Source organism: Enhydra lutris, unplaced genomic scaffold (assembly GCF_002288905.1).
Source record: "Enhydra lutris kenyoni isolate GAN:26980312 unplaced genomic scaffold, ASM228890v2 scaffoldscaffold29, whole genome shotgun sequence".
Taxonomy (NCBI): domain Eukaryota; kingdom Metazoa; phylum Chordata; class Mammalia; order Carnivora; family Mustelidae; genus Enhydra; species Enhydra lutris.
Genome location: NW_019154113.1, coordinates 20,144,224 through 20,162,529, shown reverse-complemented (window position 1 = coordinate 20,162,529; position 18,306 = coordinate 20,144,224). Strand labels below are relative to the sequence as shown.

The 18,306-nt window shown below is 46.4% G+C and overlaps 1 protein-coding gene across 1 annotated transcript in view; it reads right to left on the bottom strand.

The window, feature by feature from the left end:
- Positions 1 to 18,306, bottom strand: part of LOC111152648 (ADAMTS like 3) — a 333,594-nt gene that overhangs the window by 3,761 nt on the left and 311,527 nt on the right. The window contains 4 exon segments of the mRNA XM_022511191.1: positions 2,481 to 2,581; positions 7,222 to 7,426; positions 10,377 to 10,560; positions 17,059 to 17,175. Coding sequence (XP_022366899.1) covers positions 2,481 to 2,581; positions 7,222 to 7,426; positions 10,377 to 10,560; positions 17,059 to 17,175 — 607 coding nt within the window.

Sequence of the window (18,306 nt, the reverse complement as noted above, 5' to 3'; positions counted from 1 at the left end):
CTACATCCGGCCCCCTGCTCAATAGGGAATCTGCCTGAGATTCTTTCTCTCTCCCTCTGCCCCTCCCCCATGTCCCCGCTACCCCGTATCTCGCTCTCTAAAAATAAATCAGTCTTCAAATAAATAAATAAATAAATAAACAAAGGGAAGGGGGAGTTGACCGTGTGGCGTTTTCTAGGCCATATTGCAGACTTTGGTCACCCTTCTTGCTAAGAGCGAGTGAGGTCTCTAAAGTGGCTTTAATCTGTCCGGGAGGTGGGGTGCTGCGGTGGTGCGATCAGATTTGACTTTGGAAAGGACTGCTCAGGCTGCAGGGTGGGGACTGGGCAGGGAAGGACCAACAGGCAGAGGGGGACCCGTGGGATGGCTCGGCTACGGGCCATCATGGCAGAGATGGGTTCGAGAACATAATACAAGGAACCAAAATGTATATAAAAACTTTTTGGAGGGGCGCCTGGGTGGCTCAGTGGCTTAAGCCTCTGCCTTTGGCTCAGGTCATGATCTCAGGGTCCTGGGATCGAGCCCCGCATTGGGCTCTCTGCTCAGCGGGGAGACTGCTTCCTCACCCTTCTCTCTGTCTGGCTCTGCCTACTTGTGATCTCTGTCTGTCAAATAAATAAATAAAATCTTAAAAAAAAAAAGTTATCAGAGGGGCACCTGGATCTAACTCTTGATTTGGGCTCATGTCATGATCTCAGGGTTGTGAGATTGAGCCCGTGGGGAGCTTGCTTAATATTCTCTCTCCCTCTGTCTCTGCCCCTCCCCTCTGCTTGCGGGCACGTACATGTGCTCTCTCTCTCTCACTCGCTCTACAAAAGAAAAAAAGTAATCTGAAAAATACAAATTACAATAGGATGTGATTTTTCACCCATCAGATTGGCAAAATTTTTAAAGACTGAAAACCCATATAATGCTCATGAAAAGGGGGAACCCTCACGCACTCTTGGTAGAGACGTTCTGATGGTAACTTAGCAGTATCAGAATGAACATGCCTGTCAGTTCAATCCCAGGCTGTACCCAAAACATAGCTGTTAGTGGATAAAGATATATGTTCTAGGATGTTTACTACAGCATTTGTTTGGAATAGCAAAACCAAAAACCAAAAAACAAAACAAAACAAACAAAAAACAAAAAAACAAAAAAACAAAAGCAAAACAAAACAAAAACCCAAAACCTGAAACACACAAATGTCCATCAGCAATGGAATGAGATAAAAATGTTAAATACAACAATGGAAAAGAGCAAAGGGAATCTTACATACTAAGATCAGGGAAAGTCTATAATGTACGGATAAGGAGAAAAAGCAAGTTTCAGAAAAGTACATCAGGTGCGTTAAAAAAGAAAGCTCAACGCATGTACGCGTTTGTGTCATCCGTCTGTCTTTGAGAATGCCAAATGAGACACCTGGGGTGATCCGTGTCAGTCTGTGTGTGGTCTCCATCTGCTCAGCAAAAGACAAAGCTAGGTTGTGTGTTGAGAGGGAGGGCAGCTGTTCCGAACATTTTCCACTTGAGGAAAACAGGTCTGGCCGGGATTGTGCTGTGGGGAACAGGAAACACAGCGGATTCTACATTGCCAAACCTTACTTAAGGCTCAGAATGGGCACTGATCCAACTGTCAAGGTCATCTCATTTTCTCCAGCAACACTCAGGGTGGGGAGGAGAGAGAGGGAGTCATATTCTGAGCACCCTCTATGACCCAGGGTGCATAGAAGTTTCAGACTAAGCCAACTACTTGAAACCTCCCAACCATAGTTTTGCATGGACAGTAATACCCCAGTGTGTAGATTAGGACCCTGGGTGACCTGGGTCATCCAGGAAGAGAGCGGTAGAATCCCACATTCCCTCCTTAGCACGCTTTCTGGCTCTCCCTCCATTTCACACTGGCTGGGGCGCGCTCCTCTGGGGCGATGGAGTCACCAGGCAGAAGGAGCCCAGGTCTCGGGGTGACCTCATGGAACAGCGTCCCTCTACCCCAAACTGAGCACCAGCTTTGACTCCTACACAAGACAAAAGCAAACTCTTTTCGTGTTTAAGCCCCTTCGCAAGGTAAAAACTTGTTTCATTCTGCTGCACCACTGTGCTAGCCTCCTCGCCCGAAGTTTCCAGGCAGAGGAATACACAGTCCGCGGCAAACACTGGGAAGATTTAAGCTGTAAACTTCAATGAAATATCATTGGGCTTGACCAACTTTGGCTATGGAGGGAAAAATGCCTGTCCTTAATGCTACTCTTTTTTTTTTTTTCTCTTTGGGGTGTCCCTCTCCAAATATGTTTCATGTCTACATCACGTGTAATTAGAATAGCGGATACTAGTGACCCTTCCAGCCTAACGCACGCTGTCGGGGACGGCACTGTAAGAGAGCTTCACTGCTAGTCGGTTATAAGAGGTAGTGGACAGGAGGGTCATTCCACTGTCAGGAAGGCACAGCCACGGACTGGGGCAGGAGAGGGTTCATGTGGCCCCGGGGCAGGTCAGTACCTCCTTCTGTCATCACAGTGGGGGTCGGAGCTGTTGTGCTGTTGACAGACTTCGTGTTGCTGCTGTAGCCTCCCCGTGCGACCCAGGCAACGTGCAGGACACTGGAACAGAAGCACAAAGCAGAAGACACCACTGTGAGCCTATGCGTGCCGTGGTACCAAGACCATGCATTGAGACGGGGCCTTGGGTCCCCAGGGGAAGTCAGGGAGGATGGGAGCTCGGCTCTGGGGCCAGACAGCCTTCCCTCAGCATCTTCCTCCTCCTCAATACCCCCCTCCCGCCCGCCCCAGAAACGTAGACCACCTCTGGGGAGAAGGGAGAAGGAGGGGGCCAGTCTGTAACTGACAGGGCTCAGGCCCAATAATGACATTGCTTAAAACCATGAGCAACTGCCAAATTTGGGTTTTCCTGCTCTGAGCAGAAGTGGAGGCTTCTGGGTGAAGGTGAGTTCAATTATGGAAAAAAAATTCTTTTCTGATGAGGTTCTTAATTTTCATGTACTCATAATACATATTAATTTTTCCTTATACCCTGTTTTATGCTTGAAAAGGCCCTTCCATCACTCTGGTTCTATTTCCCTTCACCTTCCTGGTCATGTCCTCCGTACCACAAAAGTTTTCAATTTCTGCATCGCCCAATGTTATCTGTTTTTGTTGTTGTAGCTTGTGTTTTTGGTGTCGTCTCTAAAAAGACATTTCCTAACCCAAGGCATGCTGATTTATGTCTACATTTCTTCCAAGAGCTTTATAGGGTTAGCTCTTAAATTTAGGTCTTGGATCCACTTTGAGTTAACTTTTTTGCATACGGCAGAAGCCAGGGGTCCAACTTCAGTTTTCTGTGTGTGTGGATACCCAAGTGTGCGGCACTATTTGTTACAGACCATTGAATGGTCTCGTTCCCCTTGTAGGAATCCAATTATCACAGATCTAGAAATTTCTCTCTGGACTGTGAATTCTATTCCGGCCATCTGTATGTTTATCCTCTGTCAGTACCACGCTGTCTTGATTGCTACGGTTCATAGTAAGTTTTGAAACCAACAAGTTTGAGCCCTCCAACCTTGTTCTTGTTTCCAGATTGATTTGGCTATTCTGGGTGCTTTATATTTCCATGCGAATTTTAGGAATTTATTTATTCATTCAACAGATGGAGAGAGATCACAAGTAGGCAGAGGGGCAGGCAGAGAAAGAGGGGGAGGCAGGCTCCCTGCTGAGCACAGAGCCCAATGCGGGGCTCAATCCAAGGACCCTGGGATCATGACCTGAGCTGAAGGCAGAGGCTTAACCCACTGAGCCACCCAGGCGCCCTCTCCATATGAATTTTAGGATCAGCTTGTCAATTTCTGCAGAGACGCCAGCTGGGATTTTTATGGGGGTTGTCCTGAATCTGCAGATCAATTTGGAAAGCATGGTCAGCTTAACATTAAGTGTTCTGATCCATAAATATGGGATGACTTTCTGTTCATTTAGATCTTCTCTCATTTCCTAAAAGAACCTCTTGTAGTTTAAGTTTTTTTTTTTTTTTAAACCATTCTTCTGCTATGGTTAATTACCTTGGAACTTTAAAGCCACTTAACATGGGTCTGTCCTCGCATTCCACTGCATGACTCGGGCTCACTCCTACACGAATGCTGCATTATTTTACTTCCATCAGATAACACCAGCTAAAGAAGGTCTGTCCACCCGTCCAATAAGTTGTTTTTCCTAAAAATTTCCTGTGCTCATTTGTTCTCCCATATGAATGTCAGAATTCCCTTAAGTTCCAAAAAAGATTTCTACTGTAGTCTTCGTTGGAATTATATTATGTGTTTCAGTTCATTTAAGGGAGCAGACGTAGACGTCTTTACAGTATGGAAAATACCGGTTTGTCCTACTTCTCCTTTATGTGTTTCAACAACGTGTTCTACTTTTCTTTATAGGGTTTTGTTTTGGTTAATTGTATGTGTCAGTTTGGCTGGGCCATGGTGTTCCCAGGTCTTTGGCCAAGTGGTATTCCAAGTGCTTCTGGGAGGATGTTTCTGGAGGAGATTAACCTCTAAATCAGTACTCAAAGGAAAGCGGATGGTTTTCTCCAGTGTGGGTGGGCCTCACCCAATCAGTTGATGGACAGCCAGGACAACAAAACCCCTGACCCTCCTCCAGGTAAGAGGGAATTCCTCCTGACTGTCTTTGAACTGTGCTGTTGGCTTTTTCCTGCTTTTGGACTCGAACTCAAATGCTGGCTCTTCCGGGGTCTGTATTTCCCTGGCTTCTGGGCTAGGATGACACTATCGGTGGTCCTGGGTCTTCCAGCTTCCCAACTCACCCTGCAGCTCTCGGGACTTGTCAACCCCTAGAACTGCATTAACTCATTAATTCATGCATGCGCACACACGCACACACATGCGCGCGCACACACACACACGCACACACACACACGCACACACACACACGCACACACACACACACGCACACACACACACACCCTGTTGGTTCTGTTTCCCCGGAGGACCCTGGCTAATGTGGACATATAGATTTGGGTCCCGAGAGGTGGGGTCTGCTATAACAAGTGTCTACACCTGTGGGAGTGGTTCTAGAACCGGGTGATGGGTAGAGGCTGGGAAAGTTCTGAGGTACATACCAGAAGAAGCTAGACTGCCTTGAAGGGCATGTTGTTAGACACAGGGACATTTAAGAGGACTCTGATGAGGATTCAGGTGGAAGTCAGGAACATGCTTCTGGAAACTAGAGGAAAGGCAATCGTCCTTCTCAAATGGGGCACTTGGGGCACTTGGGTGGCTCAGCCGGGTAAGCGTCTGACTTTCAGTTTTGGCTCAGATTGGATCTCAGGGTTGGGCTCCGTGCTCACTGGGGAGTCTGCCTGAGATTCTCTTTCTCCCTCTGCCCCCCACCCCTCATTCGCACACACACTCTCTCTCTCTAATAAATAAATAAAGCTTAAAAAAATAAAATGGCTGATTTGAGTTCTAGTGTTTTGTGGATGATAGAACTTTCGAGTAATGAAATCGGATATTCCGCTAGGAGACTTCTAAGCCAAGAGCTCAGGGTGGCACCTGGCTTCCCCTTAGTGCTTGGAGCAGAATGTGAGTGGACAGATAAACTGAAGGAATCATTAAGCGAAAAAGGAATCATAACTGAAGGAGCCAGAAAATTCTCAGTCCATCTGTATTTTGAAGAATGAGGAAGTACGTTCTGGAAGGAACACTAAGGATGCAGCTGGACAACCCCTCCTTAAGGAGACTCCCCCAGGAGTTCGTGAGCCAACCCCGCAGAAGCCAGGAACAGAGACGGGATGGTGCAAGGTGAGACCATGAAGGGACGGTTAAGGAAGGCTTTAGAAGCTGTGGATTCTACAGGATGGGATAAAACCGTGCAGTGGCAAACGTGCTTTATCCTTCAGGAAGAGGAAAGAACGAGCTCACCAGGGCTCCTGCTCCCATGACAGGCCTGGCGGGGGGGCAGTGCAGGGAGGCTGTTTCCTCGATTTCTGGGGCCCCCCACTGCCCCTACCTAGTGCTTCCAAAGAGCCATGTGGGAGGCTGCGGTCTAGGGCCCTGGGGGGTCTGGAGAGCAGAGCACCAAGCCAAAGATTATTCTCGAGTGCCAGGATCTAATGGAATTAGCCCTGCCAGATTTGGGACTTGACGGGGACCCGTAGCCTGTTTCCTTTTCTGATTTCTCTCATTTGGAAAGGGAACATCTATCCTCTGCCTGTCACATCACTGTAGTTTGGAAGTACGTAACTTGTCTGCCTTCCCGGCTTCACCGGGGAGAGGAATTCTGCGCCAGAATGGCTCACTTCTTACCCGTTCCTAGTTTAGGTGATGTTTGGTGAGACTTCGGGTTTGAATTGAGGACAGAATGGGCCAAGACTTCTAAGGATATTGGGATGGGATGAATGTACTTTGTGCACAAGAAGGACATGAATTTGGGGGTGGGGGGCAGAGAGTAGAATGTTATGGACCAAACTGTGTCCCCTCAACATCTGTATGTGGTAGCCCTAAGCCCCCGGTGTAACTGTATTCGGAGATGGGTCTACAAGGTGGTGTTAAAGGTGAAATGAAGCCATAGGGTCGGGCCTTTATCTGCTAGGACTGTGCCCTTAGAAGAAGAGGAAGAGACACCAGAAATGTGTCTCTCTCTCCCTCTCTCTCTGCACAGAGAAGGGGCTATGTGAGGACCCACCGAGAAGACACTGTCTTGAAGCAGGAGAGTGAGGTCCCACAAAACCAACCCTGACAGAACCTTGACCGTGGACTTCCAGCCTCCAGAACTGTGGGAAAATAAGCTCTGCTCTCTCCGGCACCCGGTCTGCAGTATTTTGTTAAAGCAGCCCTCGCAGACGAATTAGGTTCCTCGACATTTCTTTAAACTTTTTTTTGACCCAAGTATTTTTAATTTAAAACATTGTTCAAGGTGCTGTTTGGGATCCAGGCCATGAGACTTTCACGCACTGCTCCTCGGCTCCCTTTCTCGAAGCCTCCTCGCACCCCAGCTGCCCCGGACCAGCCAGTCTTGGAACTTCTGTCCCTGACCTATTCTATTCAAAGAATCCAACTTTGATTCTCCTTTATACTGGAAGACAGTGACTCCCTGATTTCCAAATCTAATCCCTGACACGGACACATACACTAGCCTTAGAGAGCAATCAGATGTTTTCCCCCAAATTAAAAAAAAAAAAAAAATGCATGAGAAACAAAGCAATGATTACATTATTGTCACAGCACTAGATCTGTCAGCTGTACCTGGCCCCCTGGTTCAATGACCCATTGGCCGCAAGGATGACCGGAACACGGCCTTCTTCCCAGAGGCCTTTCTTTGGGAACACACGCTCCCGGGGACATCAGCTGCGTGGTCCCGTTGGCTTTGGTGCGTTTGCAGGTCACCTGGCGACTGTGGAATCCTTCTCCGCAGGACACAGAGCACTCTGACCACGGGCTCGTGAACCACCTGGAAGTAAAAACTATAGCAGCTTAGTGAGGACTGGAAGGTCAGCCCCTGCCGAGAGAGCCTTGAACATCGACCCTAACACTGACGGTCTGGGGGCCGTCGCGTCTCTCTAGGGGAACGAGTCTCTGCTCAGAGGACTCCTGGCTCTCCGCTCAGACTTCCCTTTTGTTCAGGGGAGTGACAGAGGGACCAGGAGAGATAAGGAGAGACAAGGAACACGGGGGTCTGCAAGGGTACGAGAGCTGGAACTCGCCTGGCCCCAGACAGCACAGCTAGGGAAAATTGAGGTGGAAATTTCGAAAAGGTGGATTTCAACTCACTGAAATCAAAGGGGAGAAAATAGTTTTAAAGCACATACGTGCTATTTGCTCTGGGAGATATTCACATCTCCCATTCTTTGTGGGGAAGACACCAACGTCCAAAGGGGTAAGTGTCTCAGTTACGGCCACATAACCATAAACCAGCAGAGCTGGGGTTGGATTCTAAGTTCATCTGATCCTAAGTTCACACTTTCATAGGACACTCGGAGCCGGACACCGTTGGGAGACTGAGTGCTGGGTCACTGCGGATGCTCAGGCTCTGGGGAGTCCCACCTACGCTGGGCTCTAGGAAGCTCCAAGAGACCAGGGACCTGGCCGGGCAAAGAATTACCTCATCATGGTCACTGAGCTACAACTGGAATTAGTGCCCTTTTAGTTATAAAGATGCCAGCTGCAAAGTATAGCAGTATTAGCACTGCCTGTGATTTCATTACCAAGGGAAACCACAGATATTTTCACAAGGCATTACGACTGCGGCAGGTATCTCAAAACATCCTTTATACTCACCACCCACCACTTCACAATTAATGCACTGCTGGTGTTAGTGTCTTAACAGAGAAGCAAGTCTACTACTGTATCACCATTTTTAACATGTTAATACTCTATATCAATGTTAGTGGTTTCCTTTGTGATCGAGTATATTCTATCTTATAGATTTAAAACCCTCGTCCTGAGAAGGGATCCCCAGGCTTCTCCAGACGACCAGAGGCGTCCACGGCACAGAGTGAGGAAGGGCCCTCCGTGTGAGAGCCCTTGGGTTACGAGACCTTGAGGCGTCTCTTGTAAGTGTGAAAGAGGACGGCCACTTATCCTAGGAACTTGCACAGGCTAGAGAATACGTAATAACACCGTAGCTGATACATTTCTTTCCACTTTATAAGAATCAAGATTTGGCCCAACCAGCTGCCCCCAAGTTCCTGGAGCATCAGTTGGATACTTCCTGAGGGACAGGTGACTCAGCGCAAGACCCTCCTCCCAAGAACACGGTGGGTGCCGAGAGCCACGTCGGCCACCGACAGCCACAGCCCTGCAAGAACACGTTCCCAGGCATCTGCTTTGTTTGCCAGTGGACCCTGCCTCCCGCTCCCTTTCCAGGCCCAGCTCAGAGGATCCGGGTAGGCACTTGTGCGAGGGTGGTGAACGCTAACAAAGTGTCCATCTCCAGTTGTGCTCCGTAAGTGCTATTGCTATTTTATTTTATTTTATCTTATCTTATCTTACTTATTTATTTTGTTTTACTGGGGATTCTGGTGCCAGTTGGTCAGTTACTTCTAGGGACTCTGTGATTCAAACATTCATTCATTCACTCCACACATATCCGTGGAGGGCTCATAATGGGGGCAGACATTGTGCTAAGTGCTGGGAACAAAGTGTTCTGCAAACAGCTGTGTGTTTACCCTCCTGGGGTGGACACTCTTGCAGGGGACAGACCATGGTAAGAACCATGGACATGAGTGATAACAAAATAGGAAACATATACAGTGTAGGGGCCTGGCTGAACTTGGGGGGGGAAGGTAAGGGAGAGTTTCCCTGAAAAGAAATGAACAGAAATAACTAAACTCAAAGAGAAGGAACAGTGTTCCAGGCAAAGGGAACAGCATGTGCAGAGCCTCTGAGTCAGAAGAAAGGCACGTCTCAGAGACAAAAAGAGCGTGGAGTGGAGATCAGATAACCAGTCTGTGACAGACAGAGGGGGCAGCCCGAGGCACAAGCATGGAGGGACTTGTTTTCTCACTCCTGTATTCAGTCAGGCAGCAAATACTCACTGGGCACTGGTGTGACTGGTGTAGACATCAGGGTGAACGAAATGAGTAAGACAGACACGCTCCCAGAGTTAGGGATTTGGGCCTTGGTCTTAAGAACCACAAGAGGTGTTTGAAGGGCTTTAAACAAAGAGGCATCGTGATGAATTTGTGTCTTAAAGAAGATTCTGCTCACGCATGGGGAGAGCACTCCAGGGAGGGAGACAAGAATCAGGAGGATTCTGGGCCATCCACGTGAGGGACATTGATGGCGTGAGCTCCGGGGGGCATGGGGGAACTGGACAAGAACGGATGGAGGTGACAGACACAGGGGTCTGGATGCAGTCACTGTTTCTGGAAGCCTGGAGGGGACCGGGTTTGGTAGAGATCACGAGTTTGATTTTGGACATTTTTAAAGGACTGATTTCTAGCTATTACCTAGAAAGGTTATGAACGGTTTTGACCCCCAGGGTGGAACCTAGGGAACGGCACTTGGAACAGGACCTCCAGGGATGCGGGTCCGCGGCGCTCCCTCCAGGCAAACCCACTGGACCGGCTCTGCTAAGGACCACATAGCCCCGTGAGCGCAGGAGGCAGATTTGGGTAGCGGTCAAGAGCAGAGGCTCTGAACACGGATCCTCTCGATTTGAATTCTGGCCCTTGTACCTGGAGGGCCTCGGGGGTGCTTTCCCATCTGTGAAATCTGAGAAACTAACAACGTCTGCCTCCAAGGTGACGGCAAACTGGTCCGCTCGAGCACTTAGCGGAACGCCCGGCGCAGGGTACAGGCTCAGCCCATCGACGTGACGGCACTAGGAAATCCAAGTCACCACGCCTTCCACCCCAAGCCAAAACCTGGTACTGATACGAAGAGTTGACAACACATACCTTGAGGGGCAGTCCCAGATGTTACAGCGCTGAAACCCGGCCAGCGGCTTCGGGAGGTGTTGGCAAAGGGCCTCGCTCACTTCCTGCCCGTCGGCCAGCACACACCGGGGTCTCTGGACTCGGGCTCCCAAGTGGCCGCAGGTGGCAGAACAATGCGTCCAGTTACCCAGCTCCCAAAAAGGCTCTGTGGAAAGGAAGTGAAAGGTCATGACAGCTTCGAATGAGATATGATGATAGGGCTGGAGAGGACACGGCCACAGACCACCAAGAGCTGTTTTCTGGTAGACTGCCCAACTGCTGCTTTGAGAAGCACTCGGAGAGTACGCCGTCACCTGGTGGCAGGCCTCCTTCACATTCCAGGCTTCCTCCCCTGACTTACTGTACTCACTGGTGGGAACGGTGGCCAGCACCGGGCCTCTGGACTGCAGCCTGGGAGAGGCGCTATTGGAGGCCAGCTAGATCTGCCAGAAAAGTCCCAGAGAGAGGGAGAAGGTGCTCTGTGCAGTGGGCTGGCTCCTCGGCTTCCTCCGAGCCTGGCCAAGAGGAGGGCGTCTCGGGAGGATACTCTCACCGGTTCCATTTCTCAAATGTGGGCCAGGCGGAGAAATGAAAGACCGTTTTGCAGGGACCCGGGATTAAGCAGTCAGGTTAAAACTGCATTTCATTCCATTCTTACTTTTCCATTAATTCTTATCTAAACTTCAGCTTACTCTTGGAACTGCAGAAATAATTTGTCAGGGAGACATCTGGAAAGGTAAAAATGGGAGTTTCCTTTAGCAAAGTTGAAGCTGACTCCCTCCAGTAATTATGGCTTTTTAATTTTAGCCTCATTCCAAACAGCCTTTCCCTTCCTTTCTGACACTTGGTAAAAAGATGAGGTACAATACGATGATGACAGATTTGTATGTGGCCACGGAAGGTGCCAGATTTTCCTGTCACAATCACAAGTAATTGATAGCTACCAGCTGTGTCCACAGACTCCCTCCCAGAGCAGAACGGTTTCTTTAACCTATTGTTTTCCAGATTTTCCCTCTCATTTTTGAATTTTTGTCTGAAGTTGCATATGGCAACCTCTGCAAAGCAGAATCGTACATATTTTTAGTTGGCCCCCAGGATGACAGTTTATTCGAAATAATTTTTTAAAATAGCCAGGTTTATGGAGAACCTCCCGGGTGAGGGTACTGAATTAGACACCTGGCCATCAGTTTGTCCCTTAATCCTTACGGCCATCCTGTGAACTAGATCCGTTTCATTTGCAAAAAAGGGAAAAAGTGAAGTTACTTGCTCAAGGTCCTTCATCTAGAGCCCAAGTCTGTCAGACCCGACACCTAACACTTTCTCCTACGTCATACTTCATGAAGACACCTTGATGCTTCGAGGCAGGAAGCACATCCACCTCTTTAAAACCATGGGTGGGTTTTTGTTTTTGTTTTTTTTAAATCGAGGTGTCATTCACATACAATAAATGCTCAGAAATCCGGTGTGCAGTTTCGTGAGTTTTCACACCTGTATGCACTTTTGCAACCATGATCCAGATATAAAACAATTCAGTTATAAGATACAAACAATTCATCACCCAAAGAGTTTCCTCCTAATTTGATCTTTAAATTAACTTTAAATTTTTAAACTAACTTTAATCTTCAAATTATTATTTTTTTAAAGATTTTATTTATTTATTTTTCAGACAGAGATCACAAGTAGGCAGAGGGGCAGGCAGAGAGAGAGAGGAAGCAGGCTCCCACCGAGCAGAGAGCCCGATGCGGGGTTCGATCCCAGGACCCTGGGATCATGACCTGAGCTGAAGGCAGAGGCTTTAACCCACTGAGCTAATCAGGCGCCCTAATCTTAAAATATTTCAATCAATTATTTTAATCTGAATTATTTTGGTCAATCCCCCTCCCCCACCCAGACAATTACATGTTCATTTCCATCAGATTCACTGTGAGTGCCACCTGCCCTGGGCTTTCATTCATGTGCTCTTTGGCACTGGCTTTCCATACCATCTCTGAGATTCATCTGTATTGCTGTGCATAGTTTACTGCTGAATAATATTCTATCATATGAATATACCACAGTTTATCTTGTCTCCTTCTGGGGTCCATGAGGAAGTGAGGGCTGCTGTGAACATTCCTGCACAAATTTGTTTGTGAACATGTTTTCACTTTTCTTGGGTAACTGCCTGTGAGCGGAATTGCTGGGTCAAATGTTGATGTAGGCTTAGCTCTCTTAGAAACTACCACGCAAGGGCACCTGGGTGGCTCAGTGGGTTAAAGCCTCTGCCTTCGGCTGAGGACATGGTCTCAGGGTCCTGGGATCGAGCCCTGCATCACGCTCTCTGCTCAGTGGGGAGCCTGCTTCCTCCTCTCTCCCTGCCTGCCTCTCTGACTACTTGTAATCTCTATCAAATAAATAAATAAAATCTTAAAAAAAAATAAAAAAGAAACGACCATGCAGTTTTCCAGAGTGGTTGTACCAGATTGCGCACTTCACCACCAATGCCTACAAGTTCCAGTAGCTTCACATCCTTACCCAAATCTGGCATGGTCAGTCTTTTTGTTTTCACCATTCCATAAAGCATGGAATCATTATGTCTTTGTGGGTTTAACTGTCATTTCCCTGATGCCATCGTGTATCTTCTTTTGTGAGCTGTCTGTGCAAGTGTTTTGCCCATTGTTTTGGGGGGAGAGGGGAGAGTTCATTGTTAACTTGTAGGAGTTCTTTATATACTCTAGATGTAACTTTCTCAACAGACATATGTTTGGCCTATCTCTCTCCCAGCCTATGGTTTATCTGTTCGTATTCTTAATGGTGTCCTCGATGAGAAGATTTTAATAATTGCAATGAGGTACAATTTGATAATTTTTTGTCTAATGGTTAATGATTTGGGAAACAAGAGCATTTGAAAAGGAGATCATATTCATTTCCATAAAAGACTTCTCAATGCTTCACATATGTTAGAAATAAACTCTATAGTCTTTTTTTCTTTTAAAGTATAATGAACATAGAGTGTTGCATTCGTTTCAGTGATTCAATAATTCTATACGTTACTCAGTGCTCATCATGATATGTTCATTCTTGATCCCCTTCCTCTATCTCACCCATCCTCCACCCACCTCCCCTCTGGCAACCCTCCATTTGCTCTCTGTATTGAAGAGTGGTTTTTTTTAACCTATTTTGTTATTTCTTTGTTCATGTGTTTCTTAAATTAGATGTGTGAGTGAGATCATATGGTATTTGTATTTCTGTCTATTTCACTTAGCATTATGCCCTCTAGGTCCATCCATGTTGATGCAAATGGCGAAGTTTCATTCTTTTTATGGCTGAGTAATACTCCATTATATATATATGCCACATCTTCTTTATCCAGTCATCTATTGATGGATACCTGGGCTGCTTCCACATCTGGCCTATTGTAAATAATGCTGCTATAAACACACAGGTGCATATACGTTTTCAAATTAGTATTTTCATAAATATACCCAATAGAGGAATAACCCAATAGAGGAATTACCAGACCATATGGTAGTTCTGTTTGTAGGGTTTTGAGGAAATTCCACAGTGTTTTCTGTAGTGGCTGTATCAATTTACCAATATTCCCACCCACGGTACACTGAAGTTCCTTTTTCTCCACATTCTTGCCAATACTTGCTATTTTTTGTCTTTCTGATTCTAGGCATTCTGACACGTGTGCAATGATACCTTATTGTGGTTTTGATTTCCATTTCCCTGATGATGAGTGAGGTTGAGCATCTTTTCACGTGTCTGTTGGCCATGTGGATGTCTTCCTTGGACAAATGTCTGCTCAGGTCCTCTGCCCATTTTTAATTAGACTGTTATTTTGGTGTTGAGCTGTGTAAGTTCTTTATATATTTTGCATATTAACCCCTTATCAGATATTTCATCTGCAAATACCTTCTCCTATTCTAGGTTATCTTTTTGTTTTGTTGATTATCTCCTTCACTGTGCAGAAGTTTTTTATTTTGATGTAGTCCTAATAGTTTATTTTTGCTTTTGTTTCCTTTGCCTAAGGATACATATCTAGAAAAATATTTCTACAGACAATGTCATAGAGACGACTGCTTGTGCTCTCTTCTAGAATTTTTATGGTTTCAGGTTTCACAATTAGGTCTTTAATCCATTTTGAGTTTATTTTTATGTACGGTGTAAGAGTGTGGTCCCGTTTCATTCTTTGCATTCATTGTATGATACTGGCACAAAAACAGACAGCTGGATCAATAGACCAGAATAGAAAGCCCAGAAATAAACCCATGCTTATATGGTCCATTATCCTATGACAAAGGAGGCCAGAATATACAATGGGGAAAAGACAGTCTCTTCAACCAATGGTGCTGGGAAAACAGGAATAAACTCTAGTCTTTACCTTGACCTTCAAGCCCTGAATGATTTGGTCCTCAGCCATCTTCCAACTTCATTTCCTTTCCCCTTCCTCTACCCCCACTGTGCCCCCATCACATGAATTTTCTTTGTGTTTCTTGAAACACTGAAAAGCTTGTTCCCAGTTTATGGTCCTTGAACTCACTATTTCCACTGCCAGAAATGCTCCTTCCTTATCTTTGTGCATGGATGACTCTATCTCATTGTTTAGGTCTGGGCTCAACTACCACCTCCTTAGAGGGCTGGTCCTGACTTTCTCCTCCATAGTGGCTCTGTGAATCACTGTGCTATCTATCACCCTATTTTGTTTCCTTTGTAGCACTTACCACAGGGAAATATGTGTTTGTTTCCTTGTTTGTTGTCCATCTCTCCTACTGGAAAGCCAAGCCCATGAGGGTGGGGAGCTCTTCCATCCTGTCCACTGCCAGGACAGGGAATGTTATATATTGGGTACTCAAGCAGTATTTGTTCAATTAATAAGTGAGTCTCTTCGAAATGCTAAGGTGAGGATCCATTGAAGAACTGGCATATTCCAGAATGTGTGCACATATATGTGCACGTGTGTTTTTGTGTGTGTGTGTGGGGGGTGGTGGTCAAACAAGGAAGGCAGTTTTGATAAACAAAATGTTTAAATATTCCGAAGACTTTAATTTTCCCAGCAGTTTTGGCCTCATGAATACTCAATCTTTAAATTAGTTGATTTGAGGGAGTTCCTTGAGTTCACGTTCCCTTCCGCATGGAATTCCTATCTGCCTTTGTCCATCTGTTTCTCTGCCTGGAATGTTCTTCTTCCTCTTCCCAGAACAAACATCACGGCCTACATGAAAACGTGGTTGCCTTCTCCACAGAGAGTTAGAGCCCCGTCCTTAGTGCTGACAGTGTACTTGGTCATCCTTCTCTTCCAGCACTTGTCCCCCTGCTTCCAAATACCTGTTTACATGACTGCCTCCCTGTATAGACTATGAGCTTCCCAAGGGCTAAGTCACCTCTGTATCCCCAGCCTGGCAAGAGTAGGCATTGGGCAACCACTTGTTGCATGTTCTTGTAGACCGAATGTTTGCATCTCTCCAATATTCAGACGTTAAATCCTAACATCCAATGAAATGGTCTTAGGTGGTGGGGCCCTCAGGAAGTGAGGAGGTCATGAGGGTGGGACCCCCATGAATGCGATTAGTGCCCTTACAGGAGAGGACGCAGGGATCTTCTTCACCCCTTCTGCCACATAAGGACACACAAGTGGGTCCTCACCAGACACCCGGTCTTGGGCTTTGCAGGCTCCAGAACTGGGAGCAATAAATGTCTATTGTCAGTAAGTCACCCAGTCTATGGTTTTTGTTAGAGCAGCCCAATCAGACTAAGACAAATGTGGAATGAGTGGATAATAGTGCATTTTACAATGGGAGTATTATGTCTGAAAGAGGAGAAGAAAGTCATAAAGAGTTCTGGAGAATGATGTCATAAATATCATGAGTTGGGTTATTTGATTGGTGTCCTAACACCATTTTCCTCTTCGATGCCCTCTCTGCATCTGAGATGTGGGAGCCTAAGAACTACAGTTCTAGAATCCCTACCTGCAGAGTTATCCTCTGGGATGTGTTCTGCAAACGAGAGGCATTTGCCCAAGATTTAAAAGGCTGAAACAATGTAGCCAGTATTATTCCTGTGTAGGAGGTATAATAAAGCAGAAGCAGAATAGTAGCTTCTCCACATCCTTCTGTGACTTCTGGATTTACTCGCTTCTGAGTCATGGGAATCTGAGATCATCAGTACCTTTTTCCTGTGATTCCAGCATTTCTGATTCTCTTAACTCTACCTCTCTCCCTTGGCCTCCTAAAGAGTTTTGCAAGCTTGAAATACTTAGATTGGGTTCTCCTGACCAAACAGTGATGCATAACAAAGTTAGTAAGTATAGGGAAAAAACTTATGAAAAGAGAAAAATGAAAGAATTGGTTCCAGAATTCTTAGCAAATCTTCCCTGTGTGAATATTTACCAAGTTGGCAATCGTTTTAAAACAGGAAAGCCAATCCCTGTTGTATCACAAATAATGAAGTGTGTTTGGGATATGAGCTCTGCAGGCTTCCTCAGGAACGATTTCTTTATAAAAAATGTTTCAATATGGAAGGAACAAGTTGAACCACAGAAGTCTGAGGGCAAGGGGAAAGCTGGCCTAATGCCTAGGAATAATTTTACTTGTTGAGAAGTGTAAAACATGGAGTCTCGTAGCTAAATCCTTTTCTTTGCAACTCCTCACAAATGGTAAATCCTTAAAAAGTCAAAAGCTCTAACCTGGAGGTAGGGGTTCTCCTGTTGGGTCACTGCTGTCAGTTCCAGCATTGGACACCTGGAGCATATGCTTTTTACGGTCCTTGGGAAATACACTTTTACTGTCCAAATGTCTTTGTTCTGAGAAAAAGAAAGAAAGAAAAAAGGAGCCCTTGTTTTCCAGTTAAACAATATCTCATTCTTGTCCCAGCTTGGGTGTTCTTAAAGAAGACAACTACTGGGAAGTCAGCTCTTTCCAAAGAAATGCTCTGTCCTGGGGGCTTGGGCTGACACAGATCTGGGAGTTATGTGTGGGTTTGGGTGTGTGGGGGTGCTGTAGGGGTTTAGTTAGAGTAACTCCGCTAACACAGGATGTTTCTGCATGTTTTCAGGGTTTATAGCCTGATAAGGCAGGAAAAAATGGATTCACCAAAATTTCAGAAGGGACTGGAGGTGGCAGCTGAGACTCGCAGAGTTCCTCCACTCAACAGGAGCAAGAGAACAGGAACAGGAACAGAGAACAGGAACAAGAGAACGAGCGGGGTTTCATGGCGGACCTCACGTGGTAGGAGTGTGGGCTTTCAGGAAGGCCGTGAAGCTTTAAGAGCAGGGAGGTGGAGGAATGCCATGCACTGTGTCATGTAAGATGTTCTTAATTCCTCAGTCAAGTTAAGCGAAGGCATGAGCTTGGTGGGAGGGATTCCTGAGAGAAGAGGTGTATGGGGTGTGGCTGAGACGGCCACGCAACTTCATGAGTGGAGAGGAGCAGAAGCAAGGAACGAGGCTGGCACTTCTCAGAGCACAGGGAAGGCATTCAAGAATCCGACAGGCTTGGCCAAGCCCATCAGTTGAAAATCTTCATTCCAGGATCCCAGAAGACCATGGGGGCTCTTTGGGAAGGGCCACATGGAGGTACACCAGAGCCTTACTGATCAGTGATGATAGTCCACAAGGGGTAGTAAGAAGAATGCTCAAAGAGAAGGCTATATATTTGGGCTCCAGGGAAACTTTCTGTGAGTTTTAGGTCTCCTCATTCATGCAGTGGGATTAAAAATGACCACCACAACCCTGTGCTCTTGCAAATATCAGAAGAGTTAATGAACACCGAAGTGTTTTGGGCATGACAAGTGTTCTAACTCCCCACATTGCCATCTACCACCTGTGCATGTCCCCAGGTGTCTCTAACTGCCAATAAGAAAAGCCACGGAAAAGGCTCTTTTCCATCATCCTCTTGGTTCCACAGTGGATTCTATAATAATCTCATACCAGGTC